The following is a 23118-nucleotide window of genomic DNA, read 5'->3' on the forward strand; positions in this document are numbered from 1 at the left end:
CATAACATCTTACAGTGTGATTTGAATTACTAAAACCATGTATAGATTTTCAGCTCTTGCAGTTTCATCTGCATTATCAAAGCAAAAGAGTGTTAGACATTTGAAAATCAAAAGATTGATATCCTTATCACACTCTATCTGTAAGGGTAGGATTGTTGAAACTGCCAAAGCAAGCATGAGTACAAGCCATTTCTCACAATTTTCCTGATCCACACATACAGACTCAGTCAACATTTCCACAAACTCACACCTCCATCTCTCCATATGCATTGGCAAACACTTCTCCTGTCACTGTTCCTGCCTGCCTACCACCCACACAGGGATAAATCATCGCTGCTTCAGTGCTTAAAGCCTGGTCTTATCTGTACAGTCTCGTTTTCCTTAAGGACTTATTCTTGATCCTCTGTCTGCAGAAAAGTAACTGAGTCTGCATCAGCTCCACAAGGAAGCACATTCACACAGACTCAAAAAAATAACCACAATATATTCCTTTTCTTTTTATTCTTTTCTTTGTTTTGAAATTGCAGGGTCAATAGTTTCATTATTTCACATTACTTGACATGATGCACCAAAATTTACTCTGTTTACAGGAATACACTGAATAGAACACAAGGTTTCACAATGGATACACAACTGACAGTTTGCCCATTGCACTTACAACAGTGAATGACATTTTCGAGATTTTTATTTAAAATTTTTTTCTGATCCGTCTTAACCATCATTACCTTGCAGATAATATGCATCAAATCAAAGACCTCCTGATGGCCTGACAAACGCATTTTATTACTGCAATTGCCATAGAGGTTTTTTCACCTTATTCACAAATACAATATGTATAGAAACTCTGCACAGACTGGATATGTTTCTGATTACAAGTTTTGATCCACTGTTGTAAACAGTCAATACAAGTCAGCCACATACACTATGCTTATGCAATAATGATAATAATCCTTATCATTATTTTCATCATCAACCTCATTGTGTTAATAAATATTCATTTTATACACAAAAGTTGGCAGCAAATACGGCATGGGAATGCACATGACAGCCGTACTCAAAACTCAAAAGCTGTACAGAAGAATAAATTTGTATTTACAATAAGAATGTGTGTCTGTCTGCCTTTCTGTCAATCTGCACGGCTGCACTGAAGGCTGTTTTGTCTCATGCATCTTACATTGATCAGATAGCATATCTATCTCTTGTTGTGATACAAATCTTCACTGTTTACTGTTCAATTGGAGGCACTGTTTCCTAACCTCCATATTCTGAATTTCATCAAGCAGCAAGTGCTACCAGTCAGGCTTGTGCTTTCAAAATGACATGCCCTGATTCGTGAATGACTGGCGGAAGATTTCATTCATCAGTATTTTCTACGTTGGCCTGTGAAAGTAAAGGTTTACCAGGCAAACCTTGGTGAAATCATGCCTTACCTTTTTTTTAAATTCGGGTACATCTTTCAAGAATATAACATCTAATCATGCACCTTTCAAATGGCTTGGCTGCTGAGTGTTTATTCAACAATGAAATATCTGATAGAAGCATTCCATTCATCCCACAGGTTATACTGACACCCAATATGTACATTGACACATATTAATGAGAAGTGCTGACCATCTGTATTACAGGTTTATAGCAGCATGGACAGTCACTGCAAGCCAAACACTGAGGAGCCCAGGTCAGGCAAAACACACAAAAACTGAATGAGGGCTTACAAACAGCCAGACAAAGCCAAGCAAACCCATGCTTCAAAGCAACATGATGGTGGACATTCAAACTGACGGTCTACACAGTTTACCCTTTGGCAACAAGTCCCCTGTTTGGGGAGTTATGGGTTAAAACATGCCACAAAATTAAAAACAATTCTAGTTCAATATTCAATATTCAAATTCATACAGACGAGTTGCTAAGTAAAACAGTATCATTACCTTTTTTTTCCTATTTTAGCTCATAATTTTGTCATTTTCTTGTGAATACAATGATGATAATAAATTGTTTTAGGCTGAATCACTTCTAAGTTCAAAATGAGTCATTGCATAGAACATTTGAATTCATAATTGCTTCCATCTTCTTCTACATCTCTGTGTGTGTCTGTGTGTGTGTCCGTTTGCACAAATAGAGGCAGTGGGCCCAGCTTGTTAGTGAGATTCTGTTAGTGAATCGGTAACCTCATTAATCATCGGGAAGTCTGGAGAACTCAATTTACCTTGGCTCTGAAGTGTAACCAGGATGTGTAACATCTACAGAACGTGTGCATACATTTATGTCTGTGTCAGTGTGTTTGTACCTGCCTGCATGCTCTTATGCATCTGCACATGCTATGCATGTCTGGACATGGTACAGTAGTTGTAAACCATCTGACAAATTGTATTACGGCTATTAATTGACAGAAGTGTTTTATATTTCCCAACACTAATTTAAACATTTATACCATTGTGCTATATACCATTTTCTGCATGCTATTGCTTTTTCAAATCAACAAGCAAATTATCTGATGCAAAAACAGATTTAAACAAATAAAATGTGAAAAATATAAATGAGCATTTTACCAAAGAAAAACACATGACAACAAAAAAAAGTCACTGGAAATTGATTCCATAAATACACAAATGACAAATTTACATAATTAGATCTCTGATTTGTTTTATATTTGTATACAATAGTATACAGTTGAGTAAAAAGAAATGCATGATGACTTGGACATTTTAAAACATATGAGGTATACAAGTAAAAACATGAACTGAATAAGGCTCTTCCACTCAGTGAATATCAGGCAAAAATGAAAAGAAACTAAAAGATGAGACAGATCAATAAAAAGGATAAAGTCCCAGATAAGTCTGGCGTAGACTATAACAATGGCTTTGTGATGGCTAATAAAGAGCCGTGGCCATGCTTTCATTTGGTCCTCTCCTCTGTGTGAATCTCACACTTGTGGGCACACTGGTAGTTATTCCCTTCCCTAAAAACCTACAGCTAATAACAAGTGGCATCTCATAGATGGTGAAAAAAGGGTTTCGTTTTTCAGTTTTTCAAACATTTGTGCGTGCATTCTCAAGTCCACATTTACACAATGCATTCTGTAGACATCAAAACATAGAGGAGAAATAAAAACACATTCAAAGAAAGTGTAAAATTCCATACACTGGAATGTACTGTAGAGACCACAGACACCAAGCATTCAAGGATTGTGGTGGAGTCATCAGGTTGGGTGCTATTACCGTGATACACCTTGCCTACTCCAGCTATGCGGTGTCATTGTTGGGTAAGATTGGTATCTTTGGTACAAGGAAAACCTATGAAAATCTTTCTGTTTTATTTTCCACTGTGTTTTTATGTGAAGGCTCTGAAGACATCAATGGAAAATCGAATATCCTTGCCAGAAGTGCACTCCTCACACATGAGTTTAGTTCCACTAAAATCTCTGTAGATGGCGCTAGGAGGCTTCCTTTACTGAGTGGTTTAAAAGAAGGGACATGCTTGGCCAATCATGCTGAATTTTTCCCATGATGTCCAGGTGTCTCAGTTAGCAATTGTCTACTGTCACACAGATCCCAGGAGGCTTTCTGCTGGATTTGAGTCCCTCTTCTCCCTCTCTCCTCTGCCTCACTTCATCCTTATTACTGACAGTGGTTGTCCTCCTGAAATAAAGACACAAAAGATGTAAATGTTAGCGAAAAAAGGAACTGTTAATCCACATGAACATGAGCAGAAGCAAATAAAAATGAATGCTGCATCACAGGCCAATAATGTACGAAAACAAGAAATAAAATGATTAAAACATTTGAACTAATAATTGGATTTTAAAATGGCCTGGGCTTCTACTGCTATGTTTGGGTTATGGCTTAGAGGTTACAGTTCTCATGATACCCCAGCTCATCACAGCTCTACCAGTATTGACAGTAATGCACCCGGCTGAAAAGACTGGCCTGCTGCTCAGTGAAGCAGCAAGTCAGGTTTACCTCCCCGTTCCACATCTGTCAGTATCCTCAGACTGGCCACAGACAGAGATGAGCGACATCACTAGTGATATTATTTGGAAATGTCACTACAGACAACATAACAGTGGAATGAAAGACCTACATCCAAATGACCCTCAGCGTCATTGTGTGCAAGGCACATCAAGTGTTTTGACAGAAGCTAAATAAAGTGCACTGAAATCTACTTTATTTTGGTTTCTGTGGTTCTGCTCCATTGGGCAGAATTAGTTCATTAGTGCATTGTTCCATGAGAGAAGGCTACCATGAGTCATGACTTTGTGTGACTGCATGTGCTCTTGTCCCTCTGTGTCTTTGCGTGTGTGACATTAAAGCCAAGCCACAGTTAGCCTTCTCAGGCTAATTATAGCACAGTGTGCTAGGCCCAGATTATTGCAAGTATGTGAAGAAGGTAAATTATACTAGTGCCAACCTCAGTTTTTCTTGGCTTTAATATCTAATCTTTGCAGCATAAAGTTCAGCTGGACTGTGTCTTGACAGAGCAGTAAATCATAGAAGTAAAAAGTTAAAGCACAACCAATGACTCACCAATAGCATTCAAAATGTATTCAGCTGGTAATCCAGCAACACAAGCATACTGTTTATACATGAGCGCACACACACACACACACACACACACACACACACACACACACACACACACACTTCAATAATGCATCAGATGTCTCTATAATCATCATTCTACCACTGAAGTTCTGTCAAGGCATCAACTTACTTTCAGGCCTCAGTCTTCTGCTCATGTCTTGTAACACCATGCTGACAAAGCTATCACCCTCATTTAATTCACTTCAGTCATGCGCCCATGTCTGGGGAATTCAATGCTGACAAGGCATCCTTTGATTCCAGCTCTGTTCAGTAATTTGGGGTAAAGCAATGGTACAGCAGATCAGTCCAAATATGCAATCACAGCATCTAATGAGTCATCAGTTCACTGAGTTTCCTAGTCATATAGACATGGACTATGCTAATCTATGTAAATAAATGAGAAAATGAAAAAAGATGCAATCCAATAATTAAATTACTAAATTTTTTGTTTTCACAGCTTGGTGTCTTGGAGGATATTAAAAAACTATAGCTTAAGAGGTAAAACTGAGCATCACCAGCATTTAACAGTTTTACAAGTTGTTGCATTTTCAAAACTGAGTAAACATATTATTAAAAGTTTATATAGTCTCCTACCAAGCTGGTAACTCAGCAGAGCAGGTAACAACAATTTTTCATTGAGACCCTTGAACACACACACACAAATGTAAATGCATCCAAAAACAAATATATTTGAAAGATATACTTACTGATGCACTCAAGGTCGCTCTTCCTCTGTTTGCTCTGTAATGTGACATTTATTTAATGCAGTTTCATAGGTTTTTCTAGTATAAATCTACCAATCCATCTCAGTTCAACTCGGCATATCCTGTAAAAAGCACAGTTGATTCAAAATAAACAACAGAAGCGAAACACATACATTAACATGTTATAAAAATTCGTAACTTATAGCAAATAAGACCGTCGTAATTTCCGTTGATAAGTAATCCACCATCTGTTACTTCCTATCTTAAAAACAATCCATGCTCATGAATGAAAGCTTACCCCCCTCTGTTCAGTTCACCAAAATGAAGTGAACTTCTTCCCAAGGCCAGACAAGGCTGTCAGGGAAAAAGTGGAGGGAAATATAAGTATAACAACAGTGAGATGTCCATTAAATAAATTCCTTTCTTGTATTCCTGTTTCCTTGTTGCACACTCCATTTAAAATGCAACCTGAAAGTGAGTGAATTTAACATTCCTACACCTGAAGACAAGCTGAACCGCAATGTCTTAAACGTGTATTTATTCATAACTCTACCATCTCCCAGCTTTCCCGCTTGCTCTGCTGCGCCTCCTTGCAGAATTTTGGTGAGAACATTTTCGCCTTCAGCAGGTGCCTGCCCTGGTGCAGTGCTGCCTATACCTGCAGGTTTGCTACCAATCCCAACAGGTGCAGCCTTGGCGCCTGCAAATAGCAAGCATAAGTATTACACGCAGTGTTTGCCTAGAGTCACTGCGTGATTATGATAATGGTGGAAATGAGACTTACCAATGCCTGTTAGAGGTGGTGTAGCTAGTTTAGAAGGCTGAGGTGCTGGTGGGACTCCTGTTGTAGATTTAACTCCTGTGGCTCCTGCTGCAGGTGTAGCATCCATTTTTGCCTACATAAAATTAAGTAGTGAAATTGAGTGACATTTATAATATCTTGATTTCAAATTTAATTACATATTATCAGGTGGATTTGCATACATTGATGGAATCTGATGGAATAACACATTGTTCTCTCCCACAAAAAAAGTTTTTTTAAGGTTAATATCTAGAGTTTTTTAAGGTTAATCTCTATAGTTATCTGTCCTCATAAAACCTTAATTAGCTTTTAATGCATTTTACAGGATGCTTAGGTAATACTCCCCTAAATATCAAATGTTCAATGTATGTAAAACTAGAGTTTAGTTTACTAACAGCTGTTGTTGCTGGCTGCCCAGCTGCAGAGCCTCCTCCTGACTGGCGTCCCTGTGGTGGGGTTTGGCCGGATTTGGGCTGCTGCTGTGCTGGTCCAGCCCCTGCTGTAGTTGTAGGCTGGCTGATTGGAGGGGTCTGGCTGTGTTGTAGTGGCTGCTGCTGCTGTTGCTGATGTTGTCCACTCTGTTGTTGTGGCTGCTGGGCCTGCTGGGTGCCATCAAGTGGGTCAGAGCCTGGATGTTTCCGCACCTGACTTTGACCCCCTATTTGCTGCCCAGCATGACCCTGAGAGGGAGGCTGCTGTTGCTGTGGTTTAGACCCTGCTGCAGAGGCATCCTGCCTCCTGGAGTTTGATCGATCTCCTTGTGGTCTCTGGCTCCTTCCTCCAGTGCCTTGGTGATGAGCAGAGGCTGTGTCACGAGAGAAGTCTCCTGAGTTCCTGGGGCTTCCCTGGGCAGAACGGGAGTCTGGACCACTCCTTCTCTGTGTAGACGAGGAGTTCCTGCCATCAGAGCGACTTGACGGATCTTTGGGGTGGGTCCTGGAAGAACGGGAAGACCTGGGATCCTCTGAAGAGTGCCGAGAAGAGCTATGTCTGCCAGAGCTGCTGCCATGGTGATGGTGGTCCCGTGATGATGTTGAAGAGGAATGGCGTTGGTTGTACTCATCTTGGGCACAGTATTCCTCTGGAGGTTCGTCATAATCGTGGTAGGTTTGTTTACTACGCCTACCCGTGGATGAGTGACTTCCACTTCCATGATGTCGTGAGCGATCAGAACGGGCCTCCCGTGGTTTCTCAAACCAGTCAGTCTCCTCTTGGCCCAAATGATAGGCTTTTCAAAACCAAAACAAATATTATCAGTCAATGGTTTTCATGTGTAGAGTGGAGTGAATGCAGATTAAAGCCATGCAAAACAACTGGGAAAGCATGCTTCTCATCCCAGAGCCACGCACATATTTGAGGAATCCAAATAAATAAATAAATAAATAAACAGAAGACAAGACAATACATGGAACATGTTGCATTAAAAATAGAAATTAAAAACAGGCAACCGAGGCTTCATTTAGGACAGCAATCAACCCATTAAAAATAGACAAAGTAACGGTGCTCTTCTTAAAATTTCACACTTGACATGCAGCATCTTTCCGGCATAAACAAATAGGTGGAAGAAAGGAATTTCATGCAGCACAAATGGTTCAGCACCAGTTACCTTCACTGTCAGAGACAGCACAGTGCATGTCATCTATGAAGTAAGGGTCATCTGGTTTAAAGACATGGCTTCTGGGCAAGTCCTTTTTGTGATGATCCTGCACATCTGGCAGAGAATGGCTGGATCCATATTGGTTCCTCACATCATGAGCATCTGGTATGGCAGCAGTTCTTCCCATGCCTACAGGTTTTCCAACAGGACTGAGTGGGCTCTCTTCTTCTGAATTTTGGCTGCGCATGGGAGGCCTTCCACTGCGGCTGGTTCTTTGAGACCGCTCCATAGCATCCCTCTCATAGGATTTACTCCTGTGGCCTGTGGTATCTCTGGAGGATATCTTGTCCATACCATATCCTGTAGACCTGGACCTTCCAGAGCTGTACATTCGGTCCTCGTCCTCAAGACCCTCATGGCTGGTGCCATAATATTTCTGTTGGTCATATGCATTCTTCTTCATTCTATAGCTGACATCATCTTGAAGCTTCTTGGATCTGGAGACAACTGTACAACTGCCTCCTGTTGATGTTGTCATCGTATAAGAGGCAAGGTCAGATTCCACATCCCGTGCTTCCTCAATAGGAGAGAACTTAGAAATCTTCTGCTCCATTCCCTGCTTCCTGTGCTTACTGCGTTTAGAGGAGACTACTGCAGGAGCAAGATTCTTGGGTGTAAGTTTGTGGCTACTGGTGGTGCTCCGTGATGTGGGTTTATAATCATCATAGTAATAAGAAGAGCCTCCACTTACTGTAGTGATGGTGCGACTGTCCACTGTGTTTTGATAACCTGTTGTTCCTGTGGGTCTGCCATAAGCATCAACAGGCTCATCTTCAGGCCTACCATAGGCATTCCCACGTGAAGGACCATTCTCACTGCGATATCCAGCACTTACCGGGTGACCCTGAGCATCAGGGGGTTGGTTTGTGTTATCTTTTGTCAATTCACTGATGTCATCAATCATAACATAGTTCCTAGGAATATTCTGCTCCAGGTTAGAGGTGTAGAGACCATCTGAAGCATAAGCAGAGGTGGGGCTTTCTGCAGAGTGAGTCAGGCCAGGTTCAGGGGGGCGGTATTGTCCATATGCATTGTTAAAGACTGAGCCAAAGCTGGTGTCTGGAGCTGATGTGGCCGCTGATACTGGTGGGTTGCTAATGACCTCATAGTTTGTCTGGAGTTTTTGCTCGAGGTCAGCCAAAGACGTTTGCCTTGGTCTTTGATGGACTGTAAGGATCTCTGCCTGGGGCTGGTAAGACAGGACAGGTTGGTATGAGCTGTGGGTTGGGTAGGGAAGGTTCTGGCCTGGCATAGGCTGACCAGGCTGATGAAAGCCTTGGTGACCATGCTGCTGGATGCCAAGGTCTGTCTGGTAGGAGGTTTGGGGATACATGCGGGAGGAATAGGTTCCCTGGCTCTGGTAGGCAGGGCCAGGTGGGGGATGGGGCTGGAAGGTTCCTGGCTGGGGTCCAGAAGAAGTAGGGTAAGGAGGTTGGAAACCTATCTGTTGGTAGGCAGAACCCGGCTGCTGTATTGATGGTTGACTTTGGGGGTATGGATAAGACATATATGATGATGTTGAGGGATACTGAGAGGCTGTATTGAGGTCATTAGAAAATTGACTTAGTGGTGCAGTGCTGGGCCTTGTCAGTAGACCATTAGCATCAAATGTTCCTGTTGCAGCTGCCATCCTGAGGTTATTGAGCTCACTGTCTGACATGTAATCACGAGCATCACCCATACATCTCAGGTAAGCCAGTTCTCTCCTCTCCCTCTCCTTCACCATAGTTTCCTTACGTTGGGTGATGCCTAGCTCCAAGTACCGCAGCTTGGCATCAATCTCTTTCTCTTCTTCCTCCAGTTCAGCCTGCTGCTTACGGAGCTTTGATGATTCTTGTTCCACAGCTTTCAGTTCACTCAGAAGTCCAGCCTTGGTTACACCCTGAGAAGGTCTTGGTAAGACTCTCTGGGGCATGCCAGGAGAGCTGTACATTTGTGCTGGAGTAACAATGGGGAGGGGAGTCTCTTCTGGAGGAGGGCTAGGAAGAGTCCTCTTTACTTTCCTCATCAGAGAGCTCTGCTGCTGCTGCTGCTGCAGGGAGGCCATCTGCTGAGACAGGCACATTAGCAGACACTGAGTTCTAAACAGAATGTGTTCATGTAAATCAAATTCATCATTAATTCAATGAACATAGATTGATTTCATAACACTATGTTGTTTAACTGAAGCCAAAGACATTTCTTTCTCTTAAGGGTGTTACTAACAATACTATAAATACTGTTTTATTAGGTAACATTGATAATATTGCTGCTGAAATCGAATTTCAGGTAAGTCAAATGCATCTCTTCCACTCTCAATAAGTGTGATCGACCAAAAAGCATTATTTTTTCAGTTTAAATTTGCCCAATGTAGAATCCATGAGACTAATTTTATATTTTAATTAAAATAACATTTTTAATAATAAATAACTGCAGAACGAAAATGTGTTTGAGCAGCTTACCAAAATAAACATGACAGGATAAAGCACCCAAATTGCCATGAGACCTTACAGTGTTATGAAGAAATTGCATTTTGAGTATCTTTGATTTCCTTCAAATATATTTTGAGTGTTATATAATGTTCTAATTACTCTACTGAATAAATATCAGTTGTTGTTATCAACAACTGATATCAACATTGTTTAAAATGTCGGCAGATGGCATGCAGGTATAAACAGGTATGAGCAAATGCAAATATGTCAAATGCTACAAATAAAAATATTACTTAAAATATCTTTGCTAGTCTAGTTACACAAAAGTTGAGTAAGTACAGTATTTGGGTAAATTACAATTTTGTTAGGATTCCAATGGAGAACATATTATGAAACACTAACACTAAAGATACGTGGTAAAAAAGCTGCCTCAAATGTGGTTTCTTTCTTCTGCAGAGCAATGTTAATTTAACTAAGCAGCTGCTAACCAGCTGCTAACAATCAGTAAGAAAGCAACGTGCCACCAAGATTACTCCATATTCTGTGAACCACTGGTCTCTCGTTAGGGTTTGGCAGATACAGAAATACGTCTCTCACATGATAGAGAGAGAGAGAGACAGACAGGAAGACAAAGTTATAAGAAAGAAGGAAGAAGATAACACAGAAAAGGTTGAAGCTTTTCTGTCATGACCAGCAGCTCCAGACACTGCTCTCATCAGTACCCGCTGATCCTGATACTCAATGTCTACACAAACCAGCCTGTATATAAATACATTTATTTTGCTTTAAAAATTTTACACCTCCAAAAATTAACTGTGCAAATAGTGTTGAATATCAGTTTGCTATGTAAAACACAAAATAAAACAAATAATAGTCCTATTGGCCTATACCAACTACTTCTTTAATATCTGAAAATCATTTCTGATGTTTTTTTCTACAGCGTCTTGTTCTGTGATAATTGTGATCTTATAGTTTGTAGTTCAATAAGTACAATACCATTTTGCTCATGTTATAACCACGTTTACTTACAGGCATTTTTGTTTGATCTCATAATAAGTACTTCATTCACGGTTCTGGTGATGTCTGGTGACATCTTTTACATGCACATGCTCTTATAGACTAATCCAGGCTTCACATAACCAGTTGATAACCTACTTTTTGATACTGGTTAATAGGACTATCTCAGTATTACTAAGCACAATGCTTGAGGTTGGTGGACTTGTCAGCAGATTTTGTGTGGGTGCTACATTTTTCTTCTAAATACATTTTCCAAAAATGTTAGGTTTTTTTTTATATTAAAGCATCTATTATTGGTACAGTCTAGTTAGGAAAATAGTGATGGTTTCATACCTGACTGTTGGATACAGCTTGCTGATGATATGGGGAGAACCTGTTCTTAGCAGGGTCATCTGATGTGGGGCTGAGGGGCTTGGGATCCGACATAGAGCGCTGCACACTTTTTATAGGTCTTGGTAGAGTTTGGTGGCGTTGGGGTGATTCTGCAGTAAAGGCCTTCTGCTGTGGTGTTACATGGGCTTTGTTGAGTTTCTCTTGAGAAGCAAATGTTGTCTCTAGCATGCGATGAGGAGACAATGGAGATACAGGAGAGTATAGCACCTGGGGAGATTTGGGGGGCTGACAAGATGGAGGCTCATTTTGCTGGTGTTGATAGCCAATTTCCAGAGGATCTGGTTTCCTCCTCTCAAACTTAGCAACTCCTTGGAGTCTAGGAGATGTGGAATCAGAAGTGTTTGCACCTACTATATGCAGAGTTGTGGAGTATGGACTGACAGTTGTAGGGACACTCAGCTGAGGGGTGACAATGCCTTGAGAATGAGATTCTGGTTCTGTCTGGCAGGCCAGACTTTCACCTTTCTGGGTTCTTTCAGGAGCTGCAATGTAATGCAAAAGGTCAACTTTTGAGGTCTCTGCCATGGTAATGTGAATTGCAGGTGACACCCTGCCTAATTGGTCAGGCTCTGTCTGGCATGATGAATCATTCGTGGTCTGAATAGCTATACTCGCAGAAGCCACTTTAGATGACCCTTCTGATTTCGCGTCACTACTGTGTTCAGAGTGCTTGGATACACGTGATCGCCTGCGCCTTACTGGCTGCTGGTCCCATTCTCCCTGGTCTTCCTCATCAGTTTGCACACTGCAGTCTGCAATACGCCTTGTTCTCCTTCGCCTATTCATGTATCTGTCCTCTCCATCTTCATCATCCGTTTGCACACAGCTGTCAGTTATCCTCTTCATAGAGTTCTCCTCTGAACCATCCCTTAGCCGAGGCATGGAATTCTGCTTTTTCATAATCTTGGAATCAGCCTGTTTGTCACTGCTTCTCAATGACATTTCAGATACAGAACTATGAATAGGTCGAGCAGCCACTACAGCTTGAACCACTTGTCCATCCTGCCAAAACTGAACACTCTGTCCATCTTGTTGAATAACTCTACCACTCTGGTCACAGATAATAAACCCTTGAGGGGGACCTCCTCCAACAACTACTCCTTGTATAGCACCCTGGGCAGATGTTGCTGCTGCTGCTGCTGCAGCTGAAGCCGCAGCTGCCTCTGCTGCCACTGCCGCTGCTGCTGCCTCCATGGCTGCTGTTTTTTGCCTTTTCTGCTCCTCCAACTGCTGCTGGAGCTGGTGCTGGAGAGACTGGATTTGTTCAAGCTGCATTCTTTGTTGGGCCAGTTGCTCTCTTTGCATAATAAGTTGTGTCTCCCGCTCTGCTTGTTGTTGTTGTAGGACCTGCTGTTTGATTGTCTGCAGTTCTTGAATCTCACGCTGAACAAGAAGTTGTTCTTTTTCCCTGTGTCGCTGAAGCTCCATTCTGTCTCTTTCAAGCTCTTCCTGTAGGCGCAGCTGTCGAAATTTCTCCAGTTCAACACGCTCTCGCTCTAGCTGCAACATGTGCTCCTGTTGCTGACTCAATCTTTCATCTTCCTTAGTTTTCTGGGAATCCACAGAAGGAGAAAGTTGGGAACTTGGAGCTCGGGCAGTACCATGGGTGGTTACTTGTGGCTGGGATTGTGGTAGAACTAATGGTTGAGGTTGACTTGTGTGTTGAACTTGAGTTTGGGTTTGAGTCAAAGATAAAGGTTCTGTTTGAGCAGGTAACTGCTGTGTCTTCATTTGAGGCTGTATTGACTGGGAAGTTGGAAGTTGGCTTTGAGCTTGAGAAAGGGATGTAACACTCTGTGAGGTGAGTTGATGGTGGTCTGTCTGCTGATCTGTTGTGGTTTGCATGCCAGGTACTGGTACATTTTGTTCTAAGTGTGTTATGGTTTGGGTTGGGGCAATGGTTGCAGCTGTTTGCACAGTTGTCACAGTTATAGGCTTTCCAAGGTACAATGGGGTTTCCTGTTGTGAGCTGCTTGCAGCAGGCATACTTCCTGATGGTGTGGCTGAAGTAGGATATTGACTTGGAGAAGGGTAGGAATATGGTCCTTGTGAGGACAGAGGCATTCTGGTAGTCACTTGAGGCAACCTGGTAAGACTAGCCAATGGTACAGCGGTTACACCTGTAGGGTAGGGCCTGTAAATTGCTCTAGGCAATGGATGCAAGACAGGGGCAGGTTGGGTGGTAATTGGCAAAGTAGAGGCTATGGGAGTGTTTATTGTGGAATATATCATACCATCACCTCCTTTCATAGCGGCAGGGTACAAGGCGCGTATACTTGCTTGTCTAGCATTTATTAAGCTTGTTAGGGTTTGACCATTTGCTGTATGCCTTCCATCTGGGCCATACAATAAATTTGCTCTTATAGTTGCTAGGCTTTGCTGGAGATTAAGCCTACCTAAATGCCCACCCCTTCCAGCTCCATATGGTACCAGTTCAGGATTAGCTCCATAACGGCTCCCAAACTGGTCCACTGAGTTAAGAGCTGCACACATGCGACTGATCTCTCTGGCAGTGGTTGCACTGTACTGAGCAAGATTTGAGTCCTGTGAAACTGTTGGTTCACGTGAACTGTAGGCATAGTCAGAATTGATATTTGACATGGACCCATATCGGCGAAGGGGCAATGAAGGAGTTGCAAAATCTCCTTGGTGACGCAAATCTGTGTAAGAACCATATTGTGCTCCCATGCCAAGGTATCCACTATCATAACCCTGATTCATGTTACTAAGATCTACTGCAAGACCCCCCTGGACATTACTCTGATAGTTACTGGCATCAGTCATGGAAGGTAGATTAGTATCAGACATTGAGGGCTGTATTTTTCCAGAGGAAATTGTAGGTGGTTGATATGGTTTATGTTCCTCTGTCATTCTTTGTGTAGCTTGAGACTGGTGTTGTTGTTGACTGACATTGTATTGTGGTGGATGTGCTGCTTGAGAGGTTTCAGCAGTGGGGTTTTTATCTGAGGATACTGTTGTAGGCTTTTGAGTGAATGACCCTGAACAGGAACCAGCAAAGGGCAATTTGTAAACAACATCACAACAAGCCACCTGGTTTTCTGATTTGATCTGTCCAGTGAGATCCAAGACCTGAGGAGGAGGAGGAGGTTCCTCTCGCTTTACCAGTTGAGTCACTGTGCCCCCTTGTGATGTGTTAGTATCGTCAAGTTGTACCATCATAACATGAGGTTTACCTGTTGACAGGTTCATTACTGTCGGCTTGTTTTTTAGCTCTAAGGCAACTCCACCATATATGTCATGGGGAACATTAGAAACAGCAGCCACAGATGCTGATGGTGGAGCCGGTGGGGATACTCTAGGTATGGCACTAGCAGACACTACAGGCTGGGCAGTGCTTGACTGGCTCACTACAAGGTCTTTTTTGATCAACAGTGGCGGGACCTGATTAGCTAAATTGTAACGAGCAAAAGATGACTGTTGCTGGTGCTGCTGGAGCTGCTGCTCAAGAAGCTGTTGCTGCTGCAGGAGCTTCTGCTGCTGTAACTGCAGTTGTTGCTGTTGAATACCTAGGTTCTCCAAACAGGCATCAATTTTTGGTATAGATGGGTCAGTAATGGGTGACTTACTCTGGGTTAAACAAACAGCAGTTCCAACACACTGGCCCAGATCCATACGGTTTTGCAAAGGATCTCCATACACAACCGGTTGCTTTGTTTGGGACATGAACATAGAACCTGCAACTGTGACGCTAACTGTGGTCGGTGTGGATACAGATACATGTGGTTGCTCCTGTGCATTCAGGTTCATTATAAGAGGTTGCACTGCTGTGTGTCGACCAGGTAGCTGCTCTGCTCCTAAAGAATATCTTCTTGTGTCAGAGGCAAGGGATGTTAGGTCCATTCCCTGGTCTGTCATTATAATTGGGGCAGGTCTCATTGGGGCTCTCAGATCTACCACATTAGTGGCTGGAAGTGTTTGGCCCTGACACACAACCTTTGTGGTGCCTGGAATAGTTGAAATTTTACATAGTGATATATTTTCCATAGATCCACGAATTTGTGTAGTGGTCATGGTGCTAATACCCATGTTAACTGTTTCAATACTTTGAGCCATCTGTGAAGAATGTTTAGGAGACAGTTTTGGTGGATGCATTTGTGGTGATGTTGGGGAATGTGTTGAAGGGGGCTGGGAGCTATAAAGTGTTTTACAACTGCCCTGTGTTGGTGATGACAAAGGGGAAGTAGAAGAATTTACAGTCAATGGCTTAGGTGGACTAGTTATTTCAGAGCCTAGTGTTATCACCATGACTGGTGATTCTTGAGAAGACTGTTGTCGTGCAAGACGTGTTGACATTGCCCTTTGAGGTGCCTGAGATCCATGGGATGCCACGGTTGATGTAGTTCCACCAGGCAAGGATGGCAATTGTCTGCCACTCCCACCAGTGGTCCGCACAGAGGGCGTATGTGTTGGGCTCTGTGCTGGAGATGTAATCGGGGAGACAGGGGGGCTGGGACCTTTAAAAAGGGAAAAGACTTTGGAGGTTAGGGAAGATGCTCCAGGGTCATGTGAGGCCTGTGTTTGCCTCTGAGAACTTGCAGTGCTACCTGCATGTCGAGTTGTTGCAGTGTGGCTGACTTGAGATTTGGTTGAGGCAACTCCGACAACACCTTCAATTTTGGCACTCTGTGTCAGCATCCTGTTTTGTGTTTCTTTTGACAGATGCTGCGCCGCATGAGTTCCTGGGATTCTGGGATCACTCCCTGTTGAGGAGAAGGAAATAGGTGCAGTAACTTGTGTTGGGCTTGAGCCAGGTGTTAGGACAGTCCCTGCTTCAAGATGATGTTTATCATCAAGCTGAGAAGTACCTTTCTGCTGATTAATTATTTGTCCTTGTCTCTGTATGAGCTGTGCTTTCTTCATCATCTCCTCATAGACCTCCTCAGCACTTTTCAGTGTTTTATCAGATGGTGACATTGCTGAGGTCTTTTCTGTAGGGGAGTAAAGTGATGTGAAGGTTGGAAGGTTATATTCATTGCCTGATTTGTATAGCTTTCCACCAATCATCTCAAAACCTTCTGCCTCTGAATCCATAGAAGGTGAGTATTCAGAACAAGATGATCTATGAAGCTCCTCCATCTCCGCAGCCTGTCGCAGTTCCTCTGTTGGTGAGGCATCTTCAATAGGAGAGAGATTACTCGGGGGGGTTTTTGATCTTTCCCTGCGTCTCTGTGCCCGTAGCTCCTCTTTATCCCGCTTTGTTTTTCGAGCAGTACTTCGGATCCTCTGCTGCTCTAGATCTCTCATTTGCTCCTGTTCTCTGAGTAGCTCTTCCTCTTCTCTGAGCTCATCCTCCTCAGATGAGTCCTCAATGGTGGGCAGCAATGGCCCATGGGAACGATGTCGAGATTTCCTCTGCTGCTTTGCTTCCTCTAGTCTTGCCCTACGACTAGGGCTACTGTCACTGTCATCCTCCATGGATGACACAGATGTGGGGGATGTTCCAGAGGTGTAGCTGGGAGTGGTGGCAGGCAAAGTTGATGAATATTCCCCCTTCGACCTCTCCTCTGGAGAACCAGTCAGACTCTCCATCTCTAGCTCTGGCTCTCGTAGATCATGCTCAGTACTAAGCTCCATCTCACGGTTGTAACTGTTGGTGTTATTCAGCTCAATGGTTTTAAAACGTCGAAGGCCTCCAGCCATCACAACATCTTCCTCTTCATTTGCCTTATATGCAACATCGGATAACTTAGTGTCATCCTCAAAACTATTAGAATGATGAGACAGTCGTCGTTTTTCTTTGCTTAAGTCCCCACTTGTTTTATGTCCTCTTTTAGCCTTCTGGTTTCCATGTTCTTCCGTCTCCTCTTCATCAGCACTCATCTCCATAATTTGCCTCCTCATAAAGTCCTCAGATGCCAAATCTTTATGTGACTTCTTTTGTCTTACTGGCAATGGTGAAAGACCACTTTCACTGCTGTCTTCCACATAATCATGACGAAGCTTACAACTGAGTTCATCCTCTGATTCATCCCTTGCTGCATCATCATCAGGACTGTGGTCCCTCTCCTGTCCAACTGATAGTGAATGTGGCCTGTGCTTTTGGTCCGAGGCAGTATTTAAATCTAGTAGAGGCTTCATGGAGCTCTCTAGTTTTGTGATTTCTGAGGGGATGGAAGCACCCCTTTCACTGAGCTTGATTCCTTCTTCCCAGATCCGGCCTGTAATTTCCCCTTGAGAGCTAGAAATGCCATCTGAAGAGTATCCAGTGTCACTTAAACTCTGTGTACTTGATTTGTTGTAATCCTAACGGATAAGAGAGAGAGAAAGAGACATTGTTAAAAGGCATAATTTTATCCAAAATAAACTTATAAGAGGGGCTATTACAAGCCTCGGTGCACACCTTGTGGCCCACTATTCCATTAAACTCATCAGCAATGACATTTTTTTGGGCATTTCAAATAATTGGGAGTAAAATAATGCACTAGACTTAATATAGATGAAATTGTCTCTAAAACTAAGGTATTAGAGAATAATTACATTGAACAGAATAAACCTTTAATCAAACAATCAGATAGAGCAACACTTAAGGCTAAAATCAACCCAAATATTTTAGTGTTATTGTATGTTGAGTTTGGCTTTAGACAACAAGCAAAATTTAATAAATAATAATGATGAATAACGACAGATTTTAACTCAGGTCTTATTGTTATCCCCCCAAATAAAAGACTAACTTACCCTCAATGAATCTCATAATAAAATTAGTACATCAAACACACACATTTGGGTTGAGTGTGCCTTTAAACGTTATGTACATACAGATGGATAAATACACTGACACACAGAGTGAATATAACAGACAGCTGCAAATACAAACAACTACAGACAAATGTCATTTGGTTACATGCTCAATTGCCATCATTGACGCATTCTCCATTGCATTCTTCGGACCGTAGAAGAATAACGAACATGCTCAGAATGCTTAAAATACCACCATAAAGTGTCACGTTAAACAAAAAGCTAGCATTTAAAACAAAATTAAAATAAACAAAACAAGGCAGAGAAATGGGGCAACGAGCAGAAGGTGAGGAATGGGTACTGAGAATATGATTATTATGATAATGTTGATGTTAATGATGATGATGATCAAGACAGTAACAATGGCAAAGATGAAGATGCTGATGACAAGGATATGATTATGATAAAAAATATATAACTAGGAAATGACAAAGAACTCTTAATAAAAATGATGATAAAGCACATGACTAACAAGTACATTGATGATAATAGTGATGATAACTACTAATAACTTTATTAGTGCTGAGAAGGTTAATAGAATAAAAATAATGATGGTGAAATGATAAACACAAGAAACAAAAAAGGATTATAGGCACAAGTTGAATAATGCTTACAATATCATGACAGTGACAACAGTAATTGTAATGATTAAATGAACAAAACTAAAATGATTAGGATTTCATTGTTATATTAATAATGAAAGTGTTGATGGCAAAGATGATGATGGTGATGAGAAATGGTTACAGTTATTCATATGGAGCAGAAAAAAAATCAAAATGGTGAATTATAAGTAACAGGTGAAGGCGAAGAAGTTGCAGGTAGCTCACTTCATGGTGTCTTGACTTCTGTGCATCTTCAGCTATCTTCATGTCTTGTGGTGAAGTAACAGTCTCTGATTGTACCTTCTTTGGTGAGGACTTGATGTCTTCTTTTAAAGACTTAGATGTGACTTTAGTCTTGTCCTGGCTTTGTGGCTGTTTGCGGACCTGGTTGTTACCTGTGGGTTTAGACTGAGCAGGTGCTGTTTTTGAAATGGTGTGAGAGGCCTTGGTATGGTTTGTTGTAACTTTACCAGGGGTGGTTGAAGCCTTACTTCCAGGAGAGGGGCCCTTACTCTGAGCAATGGACTGAGCAGATGATTTTGTCTGAGTCAGCCCTTTAGCCTGGCTCGGGCCCTTTATTTGGTTAGCAGACTGAACAGGACCCTTACTTTGGTTATGTGATTGATTAGGACCTTTCATTTGAGGTCCCTTACTCTGAGCTGAGGGTTGTGTTGGACCCTTAGTTTGGGAGGGTGACTGACCTGAATCTTTGGGGTGTGGGGAAGTGTGGCTAAGCCCCTTGGTTTGAGGGGCAGGCCCAGCCTGTTTAACAGGGGAGAGAGGGCCACTTACTTGGGGACCCGATGGTTTCTGTTGCTGTTGAGGACCTGTGGGCCTAGGCCCTGAAAGTTGATTAGGTCCTTTCTGCTGGGGTGGTTGCTGAATGGCTGTTGCAGGTGACCGGGGGGATCCCACAGGCTGTGCAATGGGACCTGGAATATCTCCCAAGCTTCCAGACAGAGCCCTTTGTGTCTGGCAGTTCAAGCACAACCATTCTTTCTTCTGCAAAACAAGCACAAATAGAACAGCAGTCAGCAATGCTGGAATGAAAACAGATAAAAAAGCCCATGGCTTCTTGTAATAAACGCCATAATCCATGTTCCTCAGGAAAGTAAAATAGTAAAGCAATTATCTGGGTGCCAACATTAAGCACTCACCAACAGGATACTCAGAGCTGTGTGAATACAATTAATACATTTTATTGGAGGGGTACAACCATGATTAGAACTTTGTTGGTGCTCACAGCAACAACATCTAGAGATATATAGATCCTGGCACCACTAAAAATCCTTTAACAAATGTGTAAAATAAAGGAAAGAATGGGGCAGCTGTGGCTCACATGGTAAGTCCACGAACCACAGGGTCAGTGGTTCAACTCCCAGTCTCTCCTGGCTAAGTGTTGAAGTGTCCTTGGACAAGACACTAAACCCCAAGTATCTCCCATTGGAGCTCTCCTTGCATGGCAGCCACTGCTATAACCTCATAACCACCTCTATTGCGGAGTACCATCTCGTCAAAAAAAGTATTTGTTTTTATTAATGGTATACTTTATAGCATAAATACAGAATATGCAATTTAATAACATGCTCAGAATCATCTAATAAATATAAACAATGCAGATGTTCAGTGACTGTATCAGATCCACACAGTCAGCATGCCAGATGAAGTGCTGAAAAAAATTTTATTATTTTGTCAATTGCCCTCACATTTTCCTCGTGTTGCAACTATCAAATACAATCTCTACTATTGGACGTTATTGAGTTTCTATCACTCTTGTTAAATATCTGACGCAGAGAGTAAACTGAAGAAGAGATATTTGCCTGAATGATCATGGTAAATAACAAGAAATCTAACAGAACAAATAAGAGACAGAGAGAAAGACTGAAAAACATTTAGTTAGAAAGGAACATCTGTTATGTTCCTTTCTAACTAAATGTTTGATAGGAACTTTAATCTTGAAACCACAGAGAGCAGCATTTGAGAGACATGTCTCCAGTGATGTTAAAGAGTAAGAAACAGCCTGCCTTCTTTTTCACCTAACACTGGACCTGTGTAAAGAAACTGATCACATCTGCTGTGAGTGAGAGATTCATTGTTTGTTCTTCTCACACTGTGTCTTTAGAGAGGATATAAATAATCATAAGACACTTGTACTATTTGTCCAGGTGTAGGCAAATGTATCTAAAAATAATAAGTCACATGCTAAAGTGGGTGGTAGGAGACTAAGCAAGAGCTAATATTTAGCTAACAGGAGAGGATGGAGACTAAGGTAGGAGGAGATGGTGGCAATAATGATTATGATGATAAGAGGAAAACAAAAAAAAGTCTACGTAAAGATACATTGTATTTAGTGTGTAGATTAACTTAATAGATGTTTATCAATCAAGAGTAACTTCCTATTGATATGTAATGACAAACAAAATTAGGAATCACATTTCTTCATAGTAAACTGTTCTACAGTGTAACTAGGTTGATTACACTGCCGAAAGCGTAAAATTGCAGACTATAGCTAAAACAAAATTACGTCTCATGTAGTTGTGATCTACTGTTTCATATAACACTCACACAGCAATTAAGTACCATAATAATTCAATTATGCAATGTGAGTGATAAAGTATGCAAATTCCTCCTGTAGAAATGATACAATTTGAACCATAAAGTCAGAGAAACTATGCATGCTAATGCTGCAGCATCCAATAGAGTAGATACAATAAGAATACCTAACTGGTTTAAAAAGCTTTCAAAGACAGAAAAACCCACAGTGAGCCCTATACCATAACTTTACCCACTTAGTTTGACAAATAAGTTACCAAAATCAAAAATAATAGCATGTAATGTGCTATTTTTACTGATTCTGATTTTCTGTTCATAATAAAGCCTTTCTTAACATGCCCAAATCCTACAGGAATCTGTTGTCTTAACAGACCACGAAGTGTGGATTGAGCCACTGGCAATGCCAAACAAACAGACTTTGTTTTCATTTCTCTCAAGTGCTCTACTGAGAAGCTATATATAAACAGGTGCAGTACTCTCAGAACAAGCCATCTGTGCTGGTTCTTTCACATGTAAAAAATGTGTTGAAATGTCAGAGACAAGTGTCTGTGGACAGTTTACAATGGGATAGACAGAAAACCACAGAAGCTATGTAACAATGAAGACAGTGAAGGCATATATGTGTGTCTATTGTGTGTACACATGCATGCATATGATCACATTTCATGAAAAAAGGTGGGAAGTATTGACTCACTTTAAACTCCCTAGAACTACATCAAATCTACTTTTATTATTTTTGGGGCATGTTCATAATAGCAGAATCTAATTAAATATCTAAATTAAATACTAATGAACATTTGTCTTACATAAAGAAGCTTTCTTCCTGCCCTGTTGGCACTGCCAAACTCCGTTCTTTGTTCCTGAATCAGCATAACATCACTGCGTGGGTGAAAGGGAGCAAGGAGCAAGGCCAAACCGGAGCTGGGAGTAGCAAATTATTCATGTAGAGTACTTTAGCTTGTGCAGCATGTGAGCAATGTGGGCCTCCCATCTCTACCCACACAGTGTGGAGAAAATCAGGTCCCTATAAAAGAGCGAGCATTTCTTTTATGCATCCTGAAAAGAAAGCAGCAAATTGATAGTGGCAATCTCCCCTGTTCTCTTTAACTTAGCACTTCAGCATCGTAATACACAGCAATATGGCTGTAGCTAAAACTAGAAAATATGTGGTTGTTAAATATATTCTTGAGAATTAATTTAAGAAAAATTAAACAAACATACAGTAGCTCTGCATCTGTAGCTCATACTACATTACCTCTGTAGTATTATTGTTTACTGGATCCTTTGTATTTGTATTTTGGAGGCTTAGTTGTGTGTGTGGTTCTAAAGTGTATGTGTGTGGCACACTCATATGACAACAGCAGGCTCATTTGTTGGTGCGATCATCTTGTTAGTGAATTGGTAACCTCTTTAAATGGCAGGAGGTTAACGTGCTGAGCTGAAAAGACTATGAACTGACTGTAATCTATCAATCTATCAATTACATCTAAAGCATTTAGTGTCTACTCTTGTCAACTGCAACATGTAATTATCTATTATTATCATCTATATTTACATGTAAGAAAATTAATAATTACACTGTGACGCTGCGAGCTCATTGCACTGCAGAAGAATATTCATCATAAGTGTTTCAGGTCATCAGTTAA

The 23118-nt window shown here is 41.5% G+C and overlaps 1 protein-coding gene across 3 annotated transcripts in view; it reads right to left on the bottom strand.

The window, feature by feature from the left end:
- Positions 1-484: 484 nt before the first annotated feature.
- The window catches only part of bsnb (bassoon (presynaptic cytomatrix protein) b), a 59746-nt gene continuing 37112 nt past the window's right edge, over positions 485-23118 (bottom strand). Inside the window, exons 4-13 of one of the 3 annotated variants that reach the window (XM_067503311.1) lie at positions 19712-19921; positions 11502-17825; positions 7690-9787; positions 6479-7311; positions 6066-6177; positions 5835-5981; positions 5580-5635; positions 5285-5403; positions 4708-4840; positions 485-3635 (exon numbers count right to left, since the gene is read on the bottom strand). In XM_067503311.1, the coding sequence (XP_067359412.1) occupies positions 5595-5635; positions 5835-5981; positions 6066-6177; positions 6479-7311; positions 7690-9787; positions 11502-17825; positions 19712-19921 (9765 nt within the window). In that variant the 3' untranslated portion in view covers positions 485-3635; positions 4708-4840; positions 5285-5403; positions 5580-5594. Of the gene's footprint in view, positions 3636-4707; positions 4841-5284; positions 5404-5579; positions 5636-5834; positions 5982-6065; positions 6178-6478; positions 7312-7689; positions 9788-11501; positions 17826-19144; positions 19922-23118 lie in introns of all 3 variants that reach the window. The other 2 variants (XM_067503309.1, XM_067503310.1) reach the window with 2 other exon arrangements.

The sequence above is a fragment of the Channa argus genome, chromosome 5, assembly GCF_033026475.1.
Source record: "Channa argus isolate prfri chromosome 5, Channa argus male v1.0, whole genome shotgun sequence".
In the NCBI taxonomy this organism is placed as follows: domain Eukaryota; kingdom Metazoa; phylum Chordata; class Actinopteri; order Anabantiformes; family Channidae; genus Channa; species Channa argus.